The 18,546-nt window shown below is 35.7% G+C and overlaps 2 protein-coding genes across 2 annotated transcripts; one reads left to right on the forward strand and one right to left on the reverse strand.

Moving 5' to 3' along the window:
- Nucleotides 1–234: 234 nt before the first annotated feature.
- LOC109100341 (guanylate cyclase 2G-like) lies at nucleotides 235–10,316 on the forward strand. The gene is made up of 21 exons (XM_042735790.1): nucleotides 235–600; nucleotides 1,488–1,836; nucleotides 2,240–2,364; nucleotides 3,112–3,295; nucleotides 3,391–3,531; nucleotides 3,615–3,750; nucleotides 3,834–3,937; nucleotides 4,034–4,200; nucleotides 4,731–4,856; nucleotides 4,948–5,031; nucleotides 5,121–5,225; nucleotides 5,907–5,978; nucleotides 6,128–6,452; nucleotides 6,579–6,756; nucleotides 6,852–6,992; nucleotides 7,672–7,864; nucleotides 8,175–8,372; nucleotides 9,235–9,313; nucleotides 9,455–9,546; nucleotides 9,833–9,934; nucleotides 10,050–10,316. Exons 1-21 carry the CDS (start codon nucleotides 235–237, stop codon nucleotides 10,182–10,184), a joined length of 3,402 nt encoding a protein of 1,133 aa, XP_042591724.1. The 3' UTR covers nucleotides 10,185–10,316.
- Nucleotides 10,317–10,557: 241 nt separating this feature from the next.
- Nucleotides 10,558–18,256, reverse strand: tectb (tectorin beta). Its single transcript, XM_042735786.1, has 13 exons — nucleotides 18,023–18,256; nucleotides 17,455–17,537; nucleotides 12,983–13,083; nucleotides 12,744–12,819; nucleotides 12,434–12,624; nucleotides 12,194–12,345; nucleotides 12,012–12,084; nucleotides 11,596–11,699; nucleotides 11,431–11,514; nucleotides 11,186–11,348; nucleotides 11,023–11,101; nucleotides 10,909–10,941; nucleotides 10,558–10,698 (listed from the first exon to the last, which is right to left on the reverse strand). Exons 3-13 carry the CDS (start codon nucleotides 12,983–12,985, stop codon nucleotides 10,634–10,636), a joined length of 1,023 nt encoding a protein of 340 aa, XP_042591720.1. The 5' UTR covers nucleotides 12,986–13,083; nucleotides 17,455–17,537; nucleotides 18,023–18,256; the 3' UTR covers nucleotides 10,558–10,633.
- Between the last annotated feature and the right edge of the window lie 290 nt (nucleotides 18,257–18,546).

The raw sequence follows: 18,546 nt of genomic DNA on the forward strand, positions 1-18,546 counted from the left end.
GTGTGATTTGTAAACTTGAATTTCATATGGTCATGGTAGTGAAAATTAACATTTCATGGTTAAAAAAAAAATGGTAGTGAGAACCTGCAAAATGTGCACTATAGATGCTACGTGATCTTTCTCCAGAGAAAGCCCTTGATTAGAATTAATTTCCCCAGGGAAGGTAAGAGTCCATTTATATCCCCCTGTATGTCTGAAAGCCGATCATTGTGACTGAGTTTTAATGCAGGTAGGATGTCAGGAGGATTTGACTTAGACAAAAGTGGACCCACACAATGGTGGGTGCTGATTTTTGTTTCTTTATTAGCTCTTACAAACTCTGTTATTTGCAACAAGGCAACCAGGTATAAGCTTACGGTTGGCCTCCAAGCTCCTCGGAACATTTCCTACCCTTTCAGTTTGCTAAGGTTGGGGTCTGCAATGCAGATAGCCATAGACAAGATTAATGCAAATCCATCTCTGAGTGGAAACTTCACATTTGACTTTGTGTACATGGACACAGACTGTAACGCAAAACTATCACTTCAGGGATTCATCGATCAAGTAATGAACAAAAATGTATCAGCTCTATTTGGTCCACCTTGTCCTGAGGAGGCTGAAGTAAGTGCCTTGTTTTGACATTTGATACAGGTAAATTATCATTATTATTATTATTAGTTGAGTAAGAATCTGGGTAGGAATTACAGGGGGTAGGATGGCTAATTATGACTACTGAGACCCCCCCACACACCAATTACATATTCTTTTTGATAACAATGTTTCAACTGTGTTTTCAAATGTTGATAATGTTTACATATATGTGTGAGAGAGACCTGTGTCTAAATACAACCTCTAAACAGAATCAGCTTTCACCTGAGAAGGTTACATTAACGCAAACTTTCCATCGCAAGTCAGCGGATAGCATCTATAAGCCGATAAAACATGAAAGTAAAGTCATTATATCACTTAAAGGGATAATTCATTATTTACTCACCTCTAAGTTGTTTCAAACCAGTGTGAATTTTTTTCAGCTGTTCAACACAAAAGCAGATATTTTGAAGAGTGTTGGTAACCACAAGTGTGAAACAGGTGGAGAGTGAGTAAATAATGACATTAATTTTGGGGTGAAATTTATGTAGTTACATGTATCAGTATTGCAAAGCTATGGAGCCCATAAGAGGACATAATGGAAAAAAATATGTGATATATATATAGGATATATTTCAGTGCTTTTACATTCACTCCTAAAGGTTTTGCATTTCTCTGAGAAACTTTGCGTTCACTCACAATAATTTAGCATTCTCTTGTTTTCATGAATTTAAAAAGATGTTTTATAGTTTCTTAAAACAGCCAAAATTCTTCTAAATATAGCCCGTACCTTGAAATTATCAAATATGCACACTGTTTTAATATGTAAACTAAACATATAAATAAATATATAAAAATATAAATGTACAGTATACACATTTTTAATATTTAAATATGACATTTTTGCTTATGTCCTTCAGGTCACTGGGCTCATAGCATCTTCATGGAACATTCCCATGTTTGGCTTTGTTGGCCAGACACCAAAAATGGATAACATTCTGGTGTATGACACTTATATAAAAATTGTACCTCCAATTAAAAGGGTTGGAGAAATCCTGCTTAAAACACTGGAATTCTTTGGATGGAAGTATGTCGGTATGATCGGAGGAGGTGCGGATACAAACACATGGGACAGTGTTGATGCTCTATGGAAGTCTGTGGAAAAGCAGCTCAGGGCCAAAGTAACAGTGACAGCTGGTATCAAGTTTGATACCAGTGACCCAGAATTGGCAAAGAGAAACTTGCAGATCATCTCTAAAGTTGCAAGAGGTGAGTCAATAGTAGTACAGCACTTATCTTTCAGCTCTTACATTATTTGGGTGGAGTTTACATCTCAGTGTGTAAAATGTGTAAGATCACAAATGCATCTTGCCCTTATGCCCTCATGGCCTGTTCCTCTTAAAGCAGTTAGTTGGCATAAGATGAGTGAACTTAATCTGCACTTTAACAGTTATAATATCAAAGTCCCTGATAAATGTACATTGTTCTCAAGCCCCATTATATAAAGTGCAGGATATGCTTGGCAGTCCTTTGATTGCAAATAGAATCTGAAATCTCTTGGTGATAACAATGTACAGCTTCTGCATACTATATGAATAACATTCAAATCTTAAATCTAAATAATGTTTCTATGAGATTATAGGATGTTAGTGTGTTATTCTTTTTATTCTAGTGGTGGTTGTGCTCGCTAATGCTGAAGACACCACGTCTATGATGATAGAAGCTCAGAAACAAGGCCTAATGAATGGAGAGTATGTTTTCCTTCTGGTTCAACAGTTTGATGTCAGTGGCAATGTGGTGAGTAAATGGTACACAGAAAACACAGGTGACTCTCTTAATTTTTCACTGAAAAGTGTATAATAATGTGTCATTCCTACATACAGCACCTTTAAATAAAAAAAAAATAATAATAATAAATTCTAAAGTTTTTTTTTTTTTTTAAAAAGCTGATAAATGCTAAACATATTTTCAACACTTTGCTGTATTTTATGTATCCCGTTCAAGGTGTTTTGTAGATGAGACCTTTTTGTTGTATTCTTTCCTTTGTAAATTTTTAGTGTAGCTTTTCTTATAGCTTGAGTGTAAAGGGAAAAAAAGGTCAGCACAGATGTGCCCATGATATCCCATAATCCTGGTACTTCAATTCCGTGACAGTTGAGCCATAAAAAAAAATAAAAAATCATAATAATTAATTATTCACTCAGTTATCTCTCTTTATTTAGATTTAGCGCTCTCTAATTAGATTAAAGATCATGAAACTATTATGATGCCTAACCGAAATCAGTTTTGGGAAATTATTGTACCTTTATGAGGCAAACACTGCCTGCAAAGTCATTACCTGATAGGTCAACGAGGCAACAAATCAGCTGTCGGATGCAGCCGATGTGACTGTAATTAACAAAACAAAGCATGTAATTCAGACATGTGTCGAGTCAGTGGACATTTGTGGATATGTCTAGGCATTTGAAAAATGAATCGGACTACTTTTGTCAAAATTCCTATTTTCCTTAAACAGAATCCATACTCGCATGTTTTCCTCTTTAGGACACCCTGTGGAAGTCTATGGGTGATGCAAATGAAACAACAATGCTGAAGGCTTTTGACATGGTGTTTGTACTCGCTCAGAAGTCCTATGAAGGGTATGACTACTATGACTTCTTCGAACAGGCTTATGAGAGATTAAAAGGGGCACCTTTTTACAGCAACCTGTCCTCAGAAAAAGAAGTGAGAATATTGAATTAAAAGAAAATCATATTTTTTTTTGTAATTATTTTTTTGGTCTTTTTTTTATTTTTTTTATTTTATATTTTTTGTTTTTTGTGTGATCTTATGCTGTGTATTTTTATGTTGTTGTTTTGTTTTATGCCATGGGCCTTAAAGAAGTCTTTAAAAACAGTAAAGACATCCGGTACGGACGAGAGATTCTCCAGAATCTCAGGGACAGGACCAACATTAGGTTTTATGGTAATTTTGTCTCGCATACACATGTTTGTACTTTTCCTATTGATTGCAAATAACCAAAATAACCTCTGTTTTTTTTTCAACAGGGGCTTCAGGTCTGGTTCACTTTGATGAATATGGAGAGAGGAACCTTGACTATTCAGTATATAACCTACAACAAACAGAAACGGTCACAAAATTTGTTTCTGTTTTGGACTTTGACAGCCATTCGAAAATGATCAAGTGAGACAAAAATTTTGTTTATGTTAACATTACTGATATATAGCACTGAAACTCTGACTATATGAAAAATATCTGTTCTGCAGACCCACATCAAGGTTTTCTAACATTGCATGGCAAAGTGGAAAACCTCCACTAGATAATCTGGCCTGTGGTTTTGATAATGAGCTCTGTGAATGGGTAGACAATGGTAAATGGACATTGCTAAATGATTTCTACGGTATGTGCATACATAAAGTTTTTTTATGTATTTGAAATGACATAACATCTTTTCACTTGATTTCAGATATATCTCTGCTGGTTCTGCTGGTGGCTTTGCCTGTGTTAGGAGTGGCAGCAGTGGCTTTGATCACTTTGTTGACTCTACAGAAGACCCGTCTACTGTCTCGCCTGGATGAGTCCAACTGGTGGCTTATCAACTACAATGAAATAACCATCCTCAGAGAGCCCAAAGTAAGATGAACTTGTTCTTTTTCATTTAGTTTGTAGTGTTTATGTATTTATTCTTTACTATAATTACATTTTTTATTTTAGTTTAGTAATTTTGGACAGTCAAATTGAATGTTTTGCTGAATATTTTCTATTTTAGTTTTAGTTTTACAGTGAAAATCGAATTCAGTTTTGCATCAGTCTTTCTAATTATGTTTATTTCAGTTACTGAAAATGTTTAATTTATTTCTTATTTAATTCTATTTTGCTTAGCAGTAATAGGCTATCAATAATAACACCAAACCAAATGGCAATACCATCAATGAATATGTAAAATCTGATTGTAGCAAAAACCACCCTTGATAAACATACTAATCTAACTAACTCTAAGCTGGTCTTTTTAAGCAGGGTGAGTAAAAACGGCCAAATAATGCTTTCAAACATATACAAGCATATGAAGACATACTGTACTCTATATGTACTATGAAAATGCCATCGTATTTTAATCGCAGAGCATTAACACATAAACTGCCGTATTATTGTGAGTTATACAGGGAACACAAACACTGTCTGCAAGTACAACACCAAGCAAATGTGGAAGTGGTGGCTCTCAATCCATGCTCTCCTCAAATAGCTGTAGTACTAGAGAAGCCATCTACACTACTATTGGATTCTATCAGGTACAAACTCTGAATCACATATTAGAAAATAATGTCTTACATGTTACACCCAAATATTTCAACTAACTCACTCTCTTTGCTCATGGTGCAGGGAAACAAAGTGGGCATAAAGTATTTGAAAAATCAAATCATTACTGATATCAAGAAGCCATCGATCATTGCAGAGTTCAACATGGTAAAATTCCCAATATTTTGAGAGATTCAATGAAGTCACAGGCCAATATTTTGCTAATACTCTAATGCTTGTGTTTATCCCTGCTGTAGGTGAAAGAAATGAAACATGAAAACATAGTACAGTTCTTCGGTGTGTGCATCGAGCCACCAAATGTCTGTATCCTCATGCAGTACTGCAAGAAAGGAAGCTTGAAGGTGTGTATACTGTACACTGAAAAAATAACTTTTTTAAAGTTGTAAGTAAAACAAAGATTACTGGAGTACTAAATTAAATAATGTTTCAGTTTTAGTCACTTCAGTTCTTCTAAATTTTATGTTTTATTTAATATGCTCCTTTCAGTTTCTTTGTAATTGTGAAATTTATTAGCAATTTCTGAGTGAAAATTGTTTCTACATCCAGTTTTGTTCAGTGTAAGGTTAGGAACCATTCCAATCTTTTAAAAAATGATAGGAACCAGTTTTTGCACATCTATTCTTCCACCAGTGTGGACGATTTTCCTTGATTGATTCTTCATGACACCATACTAAAATACTGTGACCATATAATTTTTAGTTAATCAAAAACAAACTACGCTTCTTTGTTTGATTCTTTTTTTTAAAATAATAAAATAATGTGACAAGCAGTGCAATTAAGCTGCAATTTTTTTATTGCATTTGCATTAAATATATATTGCATTTAAAAACATTATTGCATTTATGCTGCCTCTAAAAGATTGTAAAAAGTAATTTGAAAACTGGAGAAATGATCTTGAACTTGAAATAACCTTAAAATGGTCTCATTGTTTGTCAAAAGAAATTGTATTTCTCATGTTGGAAACATATATGTCTTCAGCATCAGACTCTAAGTATATTTGGTTTATGCTTTTAAAACATCAGGATGTTCTTGGGAACAGTGAAATTGATCTGGACTGGATGTTCAAATTGTCCTTTGCTTATGACATTGTTAATGTGAGTATGTTGTTTAAATGTTGTATCCTTCATTACATTATATCATCTAGATTTCTAGTTGGCATATTCACTAGGAAAATCTTGATCTTCAAATCTTGAACAAGATTGGTCCAAAAGTGAGACCTTTCATTGTGGTATGTTCTCTGCAGGGCATGGAGTACATACATAAGAGCAGTGTGAAATCTCATGGAAATCTGAGACCCAGTACGTGTCTAGTGGACAGCAGGCTGCAGATCAAACTCTCTGGCTTTGGCCTGTGGGAGTTCAAACACGGTACCAAACACAAAATGATCCCAATGGAGAATCCAAATTATGAAGAGATGTACTACACTGCTCCTGAGTTTTTGAGAGAGGTCTACTACCCTTTCAATGGGACCCAGAAAGGAGACGTCTTTAGCTTTGCCATAATTATGGGTGAGCTGATATACAGTACAGAGGTGGGCCCATATCATGATGTTCATCTGGAACCAAAAGGTAATGCCTGTGTTGTGTTTCTTGACATATATCAATCTGGTACTGGTCACCATGGCACCCAATTTTCCATTCCTTATCCAACTGGATTAAGTTTGGCCTTTCAGTATTTTATATTTCATTCATTAGAGATTATTAAACAGTTAAGGACTCCAGTGAGCAAGGAGCCCCTTAGACCAACCTTGTCTGCTGATGTCTGTGATCAACGTCTCATCCCGTTGCTAAAAGCCTGCTGGAGTGAGAACCCAGACCACAGACCACCATTCGTCAGTATCAGGAGACAACTACGTCAGGCATGTCCTGAAAGGTGCATGTTTTATGTAGCTGTCTATCCAGTGGTCTTGGCACTCCTAAATATATATTTAATTTGATTTACTCTGTGCTGATTTATCAATTTCCTAGCCATGCTAACATCTTAGACAACATGGTGAGCAAACTGGAGAAATATGCCAATCATCTGGAAGAAGTCGTGGAAGAGAGAACCAATCAGCTCACAGCAGAAAAGAGCAGAGCTGATAAGCTTCTATCTAGCATGCTGCCAAAGTAAACAAACTTTGATAGTATCATTGGGACAATGACATTTTGTTAATGTACTTTTCATTACTTTTATTATACAGCCTATTATCAGCCAAATTGTATTACACGTGTATTTTTAGCAGTCGTTATTAATTGGGGAACCCTATAAGTTATTAATGCTCTTAAAAATGAATTTATTACACCATAGAGCCATTTATAATGTGAGGATGAAAAGGTGCTTAACACGCTTTTTGTTTAAAAAAAAAAAATAAGACTGAGATGGGAGGGAAAATGTTTTCACAAAACATTTGCGTTCCACGGGAGAAACTTTTGTGTTTGCTCGCAGAACTTTTGCACAAAACTTGTACGACTTTTACATGTAAAAAGTATTAAATGCGCCTCAAAAAATTGCCTTGCTGTGCTAAAGTATTGCTATCCTCTGAGAAACTTTGTGTTTGTTTGCAAACCATTTGTGTTTTATCGCAAAAGCACTGAAATACAATTATTTCTCTCACCTCATATCTTTTTTATTTCAGAAGTTTTTGTGAGTAATGCAAAGTTTTCTTGGGGGAAGATAATACTTTTTATTTTCCTCTCATCTAATATTTTTCTTTCATCTCCACATCCCCTTAGGGACTTTGTACATTGTCTCTTATACATTCATATACATTTGAAAGTGTCCGCTGATGGCAGTGTGTTCTTACAGGTATATTGCTGATCAGTTAATGTCTGGAAAACCAGTGGAGCCCAAAAGTTATGACATGGTGACCATTTTCTTCTCTGACATTGTGGGTTTCACCACCATGTGCTCTGTTAGCTCGGCTCTGGAGGTGGTCACCATCCTCAATGACCTCTACAGTCTTTTCGATGAGATCATCAAGCTATACGATGTCTACAAGGTAACTAAAACAATACTCACTTTGATATGCAACTCTGTCCATTCAAGCTCTGCTAGAGTGGTTGTCAAAATATTCGGACTGAATGCAGAATTCTGAGTAAATTTTTGCTCCTCATTATTTATGATTTACTTCAAAAATTCTGTGTGAATAAACAACCAGATTTGCATCCATTCATTTGACATGAATGGATGAAGGACTTAGTGAATGCTTCTTGATGTTTTAATGTTTAATGAGCATATATTTCTATCAATTCAATTTTATTTCTAGTTCATCTACATTGACTTACTTCTTAATGTTATTTCTCTGGTAGGTGGAGACTATAGGGGATGCATATATGGTGGCCAGTGGACTGCCTATCAGTAACGGTACTCGTCATGCTGAGGAGATCTCAACTATAGCACTCCACTTCCTATCCGCCATCAAAAGGTTCAAAATTAGGCATTTGCCTAATGAAAAATTGGCCTTACGGATTGGGATCAATTCTGGTATGCAAGTACATGCTATAAGTGTATTGAGTGATGTGACGTGTAGCCAAGTATGGTGTCCCATACTCGGAATTTGTGCTCTGCATTTAACCAATCCAAGTGAGTAGTGAACACACACCCAGAGCAGTGGGCAGCCATTTTTGCTGCGGTGCCTGGTGAGCAGTTAAGGGGTTTGGTGCCTTACTCAAGGGTCTCACCTCAGTCGTGGTATTGAGGATGGAAAAGAGCACTGTACATTCTCTCCCCCCCCACCAACAATTCCTGCTGGTGCAGAGACTCAAACCCACGAACTTTGGGTTACAAGTCTGACTTTCTAACCATTAGGCCACAACTGCAAATTGTTTTGTTGATTGAATCTTTCAGAACAAATAGTATGAGAGTGTGGGAAAATAACAATATTTATATTCATGCTTCTCAACTACTGGCTTGGACTGCAATGTGATTATGTTCTTAGGGGCCCTTATCTTATCGCGCCAAGACTGGGCTGGGAAAATAACAATATTTATATTCATGCTTATAGCGCGGCTTGATTGAATGTGTTCCCCATATGCGTTTTCACGCAACGGGAGAGACCGTCACTTGCCATGCTATATGGTGCATGAGAATCGATGACTGTCGCTTCAGTCTAATGATCTGATGAATGGCGCTCCTAATTGACTTATATAAGGGTCAGCTCCACGCTTTCTAGCGGGCTAAAGCACCATTGGTTTGTGCAGCTACACAAACGTGAACAAATCAGGCTTCAGTAAAGAGTAAAATAGGAGTTTTCCCCGCATAATTGGTTTGATCAGGTTTAAGTAATTGGTAAAATAGGGGTTTTGTAATGTGTGTTATAGGATTTTAATGTGATTATGTTATTAGGGTCACTTATCTTATCGCGCCAAGACTGGGCTCTTTTCTGTCCTTTACTGTTTATTTGGCGATACAGTGAACATGGCTTCTAGGATGGAGAGCAATAGTCTTCGTAAGGACTTTTCTCATTTTTAGCAGCTATAAGTTATTTAACCTTTATTTAATCAGTCAACATTTATAATATAATATTTAATGTTTTAAAAAATCTATTGACATTCTTGAAATACTTTATTTTTACTGATTTCCTTCTCAGCACTAAGAATCCATGTCTCCCAGAGCACTGCTGATATTCTCTTCAAGATGGGAAATTTTGAACTAGAGGAGAGGGGCTATATAGAAATAAAGGTATAAATTCGAAATAGTTATGAAATAATTGTATAATGCCACTTTTTATACAGTGGGCTCCAAAAGTCTAAGATCACACTAACTATGATCTATTTTTTCCATACAAACCTGGAAATAACCTGTATGTTTTAGGATTGAGAACAATATAAAACAAATAAATGTTATGATGTAATTGATAGTAATATAGTTTTTTAATATAGTGGCCTCAAACTTGTTTGTACAGTTAACAGTGTTTACTGCCATGGCATGTCTGTGCATGTAATCATATCTCTGTTGTGTTTTCTAGGGAAAGGGAACACAGAAAACGTTCTGGTTGATAAGCAAATCTGGATTCATTTTTCCACCCACTGGCCAGGACTGTGATGCAAGTCCTAAGTCAGGAACAGATGTAAGTATCAATCCACTTATTTTTTGTATATTTCATGATTTTAGCACAGTTTGAGGTGTTCATGCTAATTAAAAGGAAGTACTATATGAAGACCTGACACAATGAATTTGGACAGTCTTGCCATGTCATATCTAAACAGGAGAAAACCAAAGCAACCCCAACGAATCATGGAGACAGAAGAGCAATCCAGCGGACTCCAGCCATGGCTAAAATAACAGAAATGCACACACTTACTGTACCCGATATCTAGTTTGACCATGAATTTATATATACTCTTGGATTATCACAAAAAACAACAATTTTATTTAAATTTTTTATTTTTATTTTTTACATTTAAAAATATTTTTACATATATAACGCAAACAAGATAAAAACAAGAATATGTCTAGATTATAGATTATAGATTAAGATTAGAATAAAGATTAACAATTGATAATACCTGCTTCAGAAATGATATTCTTATCCTACCAATATTCATGCAAGGAATACCAAATAAAAAACTGTAAAAAAAAAAAAAAATATAAGAAAAGAAATGCAAGTGAACGTTTAAAGGAATGTGTCGATACACTCCCTGAGACACGTATGGTTGCTGTGTGTGGGTGTATGCATGCATGCGTGTCTATTTCGAAATATTTGTATGTAATTGTATGAGTGCAAAGGCATGATTCATTGCATTTGAATGATCCACATCTGGCCCCATTACCAACTGAAGTATCCTAAATATTCATTCAGTAGAAATATGGACAGCAGACACAGAAATGGGCCTGGAAAATAGAAGAATAAGAACAGGAAATATTTAGCATTATATCAAGAAGTGACTTGGTTATGTTTGATAAGATAGTTTAAAATTTGCAAAAATTATTTTTAATGAACATAAAATCAGCTGTAATTCTGTAAAATTGTGGTGTACTTAAAAATAATATATCAATAATGAAAATCATGTGTCTTGCATTGCATTGATAGTTCTAACTTACCTGCAGGATGAATATAACTAGAGGAGTGTTGTGCTGTAAACAGAGTTATGAGGTTTTAAATACATGTTATTGAATATCAAATTGGAATCATGCAGAAGTAAAAATGGTAAATACCTCTGACTTGAAACTCCATGGACAGGATCCCTCCATTTGGATCAGGTTCAAATTCAGTGCTTCTTGATGTACATGGAGTCTTGGATAGAGTTAAGAGGAGTCTCAATGGAGCCAGAAAAAAAATTTGAAACTACAACAGCATTAAATTGATACTGATACTCACCGGCTGACAGAATAGCTTCTCCCCATCACATACTTGAATCTCACAGTGGAGCCACACGGTGGAAACTTTCTCTAGCCGCTGGAAGCGGAACGAGTTGAACTTGAACATGGACCGACTGTCTTTGGCATTTTCAAATATGGTGACTGTGTTGTCTAAAGAGCAGCTGTCAACCAATAGCAAATATATGTGAGCAGTATTAAATCACAGTAACATCTATTATGTTTGAACTGACAATAAAACTTTACCTGTTCTGAATTAAAGTCCACCGTTTCTTGTCTGTTGAAAATGGAGTAGGTGTTGCCCAGCAATTTGTTATTACTACTTTGAATCTATAGACATTAAATAGAGTCTTTAACACTGACTATCTGTGTATTTGATCAAATTACACAACTTGCTTTTGAGCAACTCACCGATTACTAAGTCCTTTTGCTTCAATGCCAATGAACACCTCCGATCCGATTTCTGATGTGTCAATCACATATGGTGCATCTTTTGCATAGAGGAACTTTGAGTTCTACAAACCCCAAAGTAAAAAAAATCACAAATTCAGTGTTACATATAATTAATATATTTGTAAAAAAAAATATATATATATATCATTTATTTTATCTTACAAATATATAATAACAAATATAATAAAAATATGATACTAAATTTTTTTTTAAATATTTTATATTATTTTATTATATATTTACTAAGACATTTTCTGTAATTGTTGGGAAAAAATATCCTTTATACAAAATCGCACAAATAACATGTAAAGGAAATTTTTTCTTTTGTATATTCGTCATCACTGGACACTTTTAAGGAAAGTGTAAGTACTCACTGTGAACACATTCATAGACAACTGAGACTTAAAAGAACCTAAACTCCCGTTGTTGACATAAACTGTTGCCACTCTGGAAGAAGCAGAGGGTTTAGTAAAGACGCTGCAAGTCAACGGTCAGAATGCACAGGCTCTATGAAATCTACACCTACTGGACTTGACGTCAGTGTAACGGGATCTACCTTTGGCTAAAAACAGCATTGTTGACCAGATAAGCTGCTTTATAGGTGCAACTGAATGTGTAGTTGACGGGCTGGTTCCGGACAGTGAGAGAGGAGTCGTTGGATACTATTGAGTTGTAGAATATGTACCGTGGGTCTTTGCCTCCTACATACTGAGAAGAAGATAGAAGCTGATCAATTTTTAGCTCTTTTTCTGATTAAATAATAGTTAGGATACATTAAACCAATCAAACGGCTCACCTCAGACAGGGTGCCGCAGTATGAGTTATTCTTTGGAGTCAGGTCTGGGATGGTGAAACGATAGAAGCCCGGAGTGTTAATGCCGGTGTAGCACACGCCGCCCAGTGACAGCTGGCCAATCTCCCATCCATATGGACATTCTGGCACGTTTGCAATGATGGCATTGGGAAAACATGATACCATGACGTAATCTGAAACAGATGACAAATTGGTCTGTCAGGATTATCTAGCCAATTAAATCATGCCAACAACAAATACACAGCCTTTTGATCCACAATGAGAGGAGATGTTAAAAATATGATGCATTTACCAGCTTTCTGAGGGGCACAGGCCCATGTCATGGGTAGGAGAATGAAGATTACACCAACAGCTGCCATTTCATAAGACTGAACAAAGAGTGCACTGTTACATTTACCTAAAACGTCTCTGTTCAGGATTTTATACATGATACAAGCTTACTCATGACCTGAATAGTCTATATTTAATGCTAACATGATTATTTTCAATACAAAAGCACCATAATATCTGATTTAGAATTAATGTTCGTACCATCTCCAATGCAGGATCTAGAAGAAGCGTTGGCTCAGGTCTCTAGCAGAAGGTTTGCATGGTTCCTGGGCGGTTCTTCTGCAGGTAAATGATGATAAATCCTAAAAGCAGAGTTCATTGAAGTCGGCACAAGAGCTGCTTTATAGATCCACTGGTAGGCAGTAACCTCCCTCGCTTCTTTGGTCAGCCAGTCTGGTGAGGACTTTTGGTGATAGCATTGTGAAGGAAAGCACAAAAGCTCTCTGTGCTGGCCAGACATTGACTTTTAAATGACCAGTGTCTCAAGGGGAAGACCATTTTCTCAGCTTTAATTAAAAACATGGTAATTTTGTCCATTACTACTTCATTTTCACATAAAATTAAACTGCCAGACACATTTCAGCCCTTCACATGAGTTTCTGATATAGGAACTCTATGTTATCAAAGATCATTCCTACCTGCAAATTCTGGTTTCTACATGAAGATCTAATAGAAATTGGCATCTTTTTTAGAGAGTTTGAAAATTAGCTTTTTAAAGGAGTTTCCAATTTACACTCATTCCAGGTTATGTAATACTTTCGTCTCTGCCAGGTGGCCATGCTGATCAGTGGATTGCCATCAGTAGTTATCTAATGCACCCTAGTCGTGCCAGACAGCCTCTCAAAGAGGCACAGTGTCATTAAGGTCAGTCTCATTGAGCTTAGCCAAAACAGTAATACAGCTGTGCACAATCTTCATGCTGTTTATCTTGAGGGAAAGGAGAGTAATGGGCATCATTAAAGGATAAAGATCACACAAAAATGTAAATCTGCTGAAAATTTACTCGCCCTTAGCCCATCCAAAATTTAGATTAGGTAGTTTTTTCTTCAAAAGACATTTGGAGAAATTTAGCATTACTTGCTCACCATTGGATCCTCTGCAGTGAATGGCTGCCATCAGAATGAGTCCAAACAGCTGATAAAAACATCAAAACAATATTATAGCCAGAAGCAATGGTTTGATGCAAAAAAATTCTTAATGATGAATTTATCACAATAATCTACAAGTAATTCATACGACTAAAGTCCATTAATTTATGTCTTGTGAAGTGAAAAGCTACATGTTTGTAATGTTTTTTATCAGCTATTTGAACTCTGATTGCACTCATTCACTGCAGAGGATCCACTGGTGAGCAAATATAATCTTAAAGTAGAGCTAAATTTCTCCAAATCTAATCCGATGAATAAACTCATTTATGATGACCTAAGGGGCCTGAGGGTGAATACATTTTCAACAAATTTTATATTCAGGTGAACTAATCCTTTAAGATACCAAGAAGTTTATCAATGTCACATACAGATCATTTCCATTTCCGTAGAGTGCAAAAAAAGAGCAAAATGTCATAATAACACAGCATGGTGGTATAGACAACCCGCAACCCTTTAGAGGAACTTACAATGCAGTGCAGGTCAGGAAACAAGCTTTTTCCGGAACCCCAAGTCAGACTGATAATGATTCATGGCATCAGAAGCACTTAGATCCGAAATATACCACCTAAGTCATCACCCATGAACTGGCACTGTCACACACCCCAAAAACATCACACTGGGAATGGGCGTACAAAGAGCCTTTAAGATTTCCGTGATCAAGCATACGATGCAGAATGTATAGATGGGGCCTGTATAGATCAAGATGGGCCCCCGGATAAGGTAAGAAGACTGAAGACAAGCACACAAAATCTGATAGTCAAAGGATGTGCCATTCACAGAGATTGTGTTTCAGCCTCTAAGGAAAGCAGGGCACTTAGAGAAGCAGCATTTATCCTCAGACAGTCTGTCTCCTTAAACTTGAGGATAGGCAAGTATCCCTGTTTGGCCTTTCTTCATGTGTATGAATCATGAATACAAGGTCAGCCGGTTCAGTTTGTTCACAGTGATATCAACAGTTTAAACACAATTAAAACTTAATCTCTGTGTGGAAATTCTTGTAGACAGATGTGTTTCAAACTCTGTGTTCATATATAAAGTGCAGGGTTTATTATGACGTGGAGTAGACAGTTATATATATTTATATCACATTATATTTCAAATCATAAAATAGTCATTAAATTATGAAATACTCTACATTCTTTATAAATGTGTATTAAGTATCAGCATCTCTGTCTTGTTTTGGTTATATATATGTGTGTAAATGTGTGTGTGTTCCTGTTTATCCTGCTTTGTAGGGACCAAATGTCATTGACATTGTGGGGACTGGCCTACAGTCATAAGATCAAATATTATAAGATCAAAACATACACACAGCCAAAATTAGCTAATTACTAGCACTGATGTAAAATGATCAGGTGAAGATAGTACAGGCACTGATATCCCACGTGATAAAATTATAGCACAGCAAAGGCTACTTTCTCTTGTGCTCATTATCATGAGAATGGAAGAGACCACTGGGATACGTTAGAGTGCAATGCCTGGGAAAAAAACTATGGCAGATGCAAATCAACTCTGAGGCCCAGAGCCTAGGGACAGCTAGCGTTACAGCTGACTATGAAGAGCCTTCCAGGTGTTCAAGCTGTTCAGATGTCCCGAGACTCCTTTGTGTTATGTAGTATCAGGTGTGCATGCCATACCATTAACAATGCTAAATATTTCTGTATCTTTCCTACCTTGTGAAGCTTCAAGCACCAAGTTCTAAATATGCAATCTAGGACAATCACCTGCAAAGCACCCAGGAGACCCCACTAGGGGGCCTCAGCAAATTTCTAAAGTCTCAAAATGACTTAAAATGATTTAAAATAAGACAAAACAAGCAGTAAAAAACTAAAAATAAATAAATATATTTTTTAACCCTCTCAAAAACAGATTTATCTTTGAAAAACCTGGATATATGAGAAAGAAATGTGATTTCTACACCTAGATACGTATTCATATCTTACCACTAAGAGCTCTCCTAAATAGCAGTAAAAGTTTTTAGCTAAGCGTTTTCTCTTAAAACCCATTCACAAAGCTGCTCTGACAAACTTTTACTAAGGAATAAAGAGAAGTCTTAAGCTAAGAGTAAGGGCAAGGTTGACCTCGTTGCTATGGATGATGTCAGCATGCTTACTAACTATGCACACAGAGATTGGCTGAGAGGGGAGGGGTCTCTGTCATTATGTTGTCATATTCAAATAAAGGTTTAAAAATAAAAATGTTGCAACATTCAAATAAAGATTTTAAAATGCAGGCTAAGTGTCACTAATTAAACAAGTATATGTTCAGCTAATTGTAAGTCTCTTATATGTGTGCTTCTCATAAACATTTAGCGGATATTCATATAAACAGCCTTTTAATTAACAGAGTAGAATAATCATGGCTGATAGTAAGACATGCAAACGTAAAAGAAAACCAAACTGAATGTAAGAAAAGCTGTTACTTTTTGCCCAATTTGTTAATGAAAACAAGGATATAATCAAAGGAAAATTTGTAGTTGGGATATCCTCCAAAACCAAAAAAGATGCGTGAAAAAAATATGTGTGCAAATAAATGCAGCATGATACTAAAATGTTTACGTTCCGAGACAGACTGCCGGCAACAGCCATTTAAGGATAGTTTGTGGTTTGGTCTTAGTGACTTAGGAGTCCTCTTCACTACTTCTAATGTTTCACAGATTTAGGAGCTAGTTTTAGTGCTAAAACGCTTTGTGAAATACTCTTAGAGCTAAAAATTAGGAGTCCTAAATTTAGGACTGAAGCCCATTATTTTTAAGATTTTCTCCTAAACCGCCGAGTTATGAGCTACTTTTAGCCTTAAGATGTTTTGTGAATATGGGCCCTGGACTCTAGAAATCACAACTCATGTAATATAGTCATATATAGTATAGTAATATAGTATATATATATACACTGTAATGAATATATTTACTGTAATGAATATATTTTATCAGGCAGAAACTGTGAGTAAAATTCAAAATCTTTATCCAGTAAATCACAGACAACTAGAAAAGTCATGGGACCTTGCTTTATTGTTATGGTCAGTGAGGGGACTTGGAGTCAAAAATGGTGAACACCTTAGCAACCGCACAGCGACATCCTGGAAACCAACCATAACACTGTATATAATACTAGACTTAAGCAAAATAATATTTAATTCACAGCGACAAAAAAAAAATAAAGTCATTTAAGTTAAAAAAAGTTAAAATAGTAAATGTATTTGCTTAATTTGGCATTAAAAATTATTTATTGACAATTTTACAATGTTTCAGTTATACCAGTTAGTTTCTTTTCTTGAAAAAGGGAATACAAATATTTCAACTGAATGCATTATGTGTAAAAACTATATTCAAAGCTTTATATTTATATTAACTTTTGCATAAGACTTAGCTCTCTAGAACTCAACAATGAAATCAGAAAAAGTCTTTGATACACTGCATTCTTGAAATTTCTTTGGATCTTTGACTTGTAAATATCAACTGCCACAGCTTGCAGTAGGCAGACAATGAGTGATGGGAAAGGGCATGGCAACCTCAGATGTACTTACTCCGAATACTGATGCCAGTTGATGTGGCTGACTCAGAAAATGGCCTGATCTGTGACTGTCCTGGAGTCATATGATCAAATTTGCTGTTGAGAACAAAGTATTAACAAAAACATGAATGAATTTGAACTTGATCTGCACTTTGCAAGTGTGCAAAACCCTTTCATAGAAGGTTTCTTCACAGTCAAAAGTTAAAACGTGTCAAAAGGGCCTAGATAAAGAATCTATGATATTCTGGTTGCTGGATATGACTTGGATCCCTCCTTCATAATAACTTAGCAGGATTTTGTGGGAAGAAATTCCTGTATTTGTAAGATCTTTTCTTGATTATGACTTGGTATCTTCCTGTATTATTAATTTGCAGTATTTTGTGGGATACTACATGAGCAGCTTGTGTCTTTGAAGCCTATTCTACCATGAAGCTAAATCTTCATTTAAATCTGTTTCATTTAATGTGCAGTAATCATGTGTCTTGCACACTTGAAGAATTATAATAAATGCTACTTATATGGGATAAATAAAGTTTTGTTACGTTGTTTTAGTAACGGATCGACTAAATGAATAAACATACCATCCTGTGATCCAACATTTCTTTTTGTCCACTTATTTTGATTAATATCTCTGAAATGTTACATGAAACTGGTTTACAAACGGCAATGTAAAGAACTCTAGCCATTTTGCGTCAAACTCACGCTCTCACTCTAAACCCCGCCTTCTTAAATCATCTCATCCAATGCGATGTCACCAAACCTGACGGTGACAATGATTGACGGGCAGAGAGCGTTTATGACTGGCTAGTTCTCTGACTGGCTAAAAGCGTTTTTCTGTTTACAGACATTTACTATTTTTCCTACCACTTTATAAGTACACAGTCTATGATAAGTCATTATTACGATAAGTTATCATTATTATGAGGAAAAATGTCATTACAATGAGATGTAAGTCGAGACGAAAGTCACGATGTTTCTAATTTTTTTTGTGAGAAACTACGTTTCTCATTTATAATGACATGAGATGTTGAGAAACTTACAGAATCACATTTTTAACTCAACTGTGGTGGAAACAGATCCCATACAAACGTTATTTTTATTTATT

Source organism: Cyprinus carpio, chromosome B12 (assembly GCF_018340385.1).
Source record: "Cyprinus carpio isolate SPL01 chromosome B12, ASM1834038v1, whole genome shotgun sequence".
Classification (NCBI taxonomy): domain Eukaryota; kingdom Metazoa; phylum Chordata; class Actinopteri; order Cypriniformes; family Cyprinidae; genus Cyprinus; species Cyprinus carpio.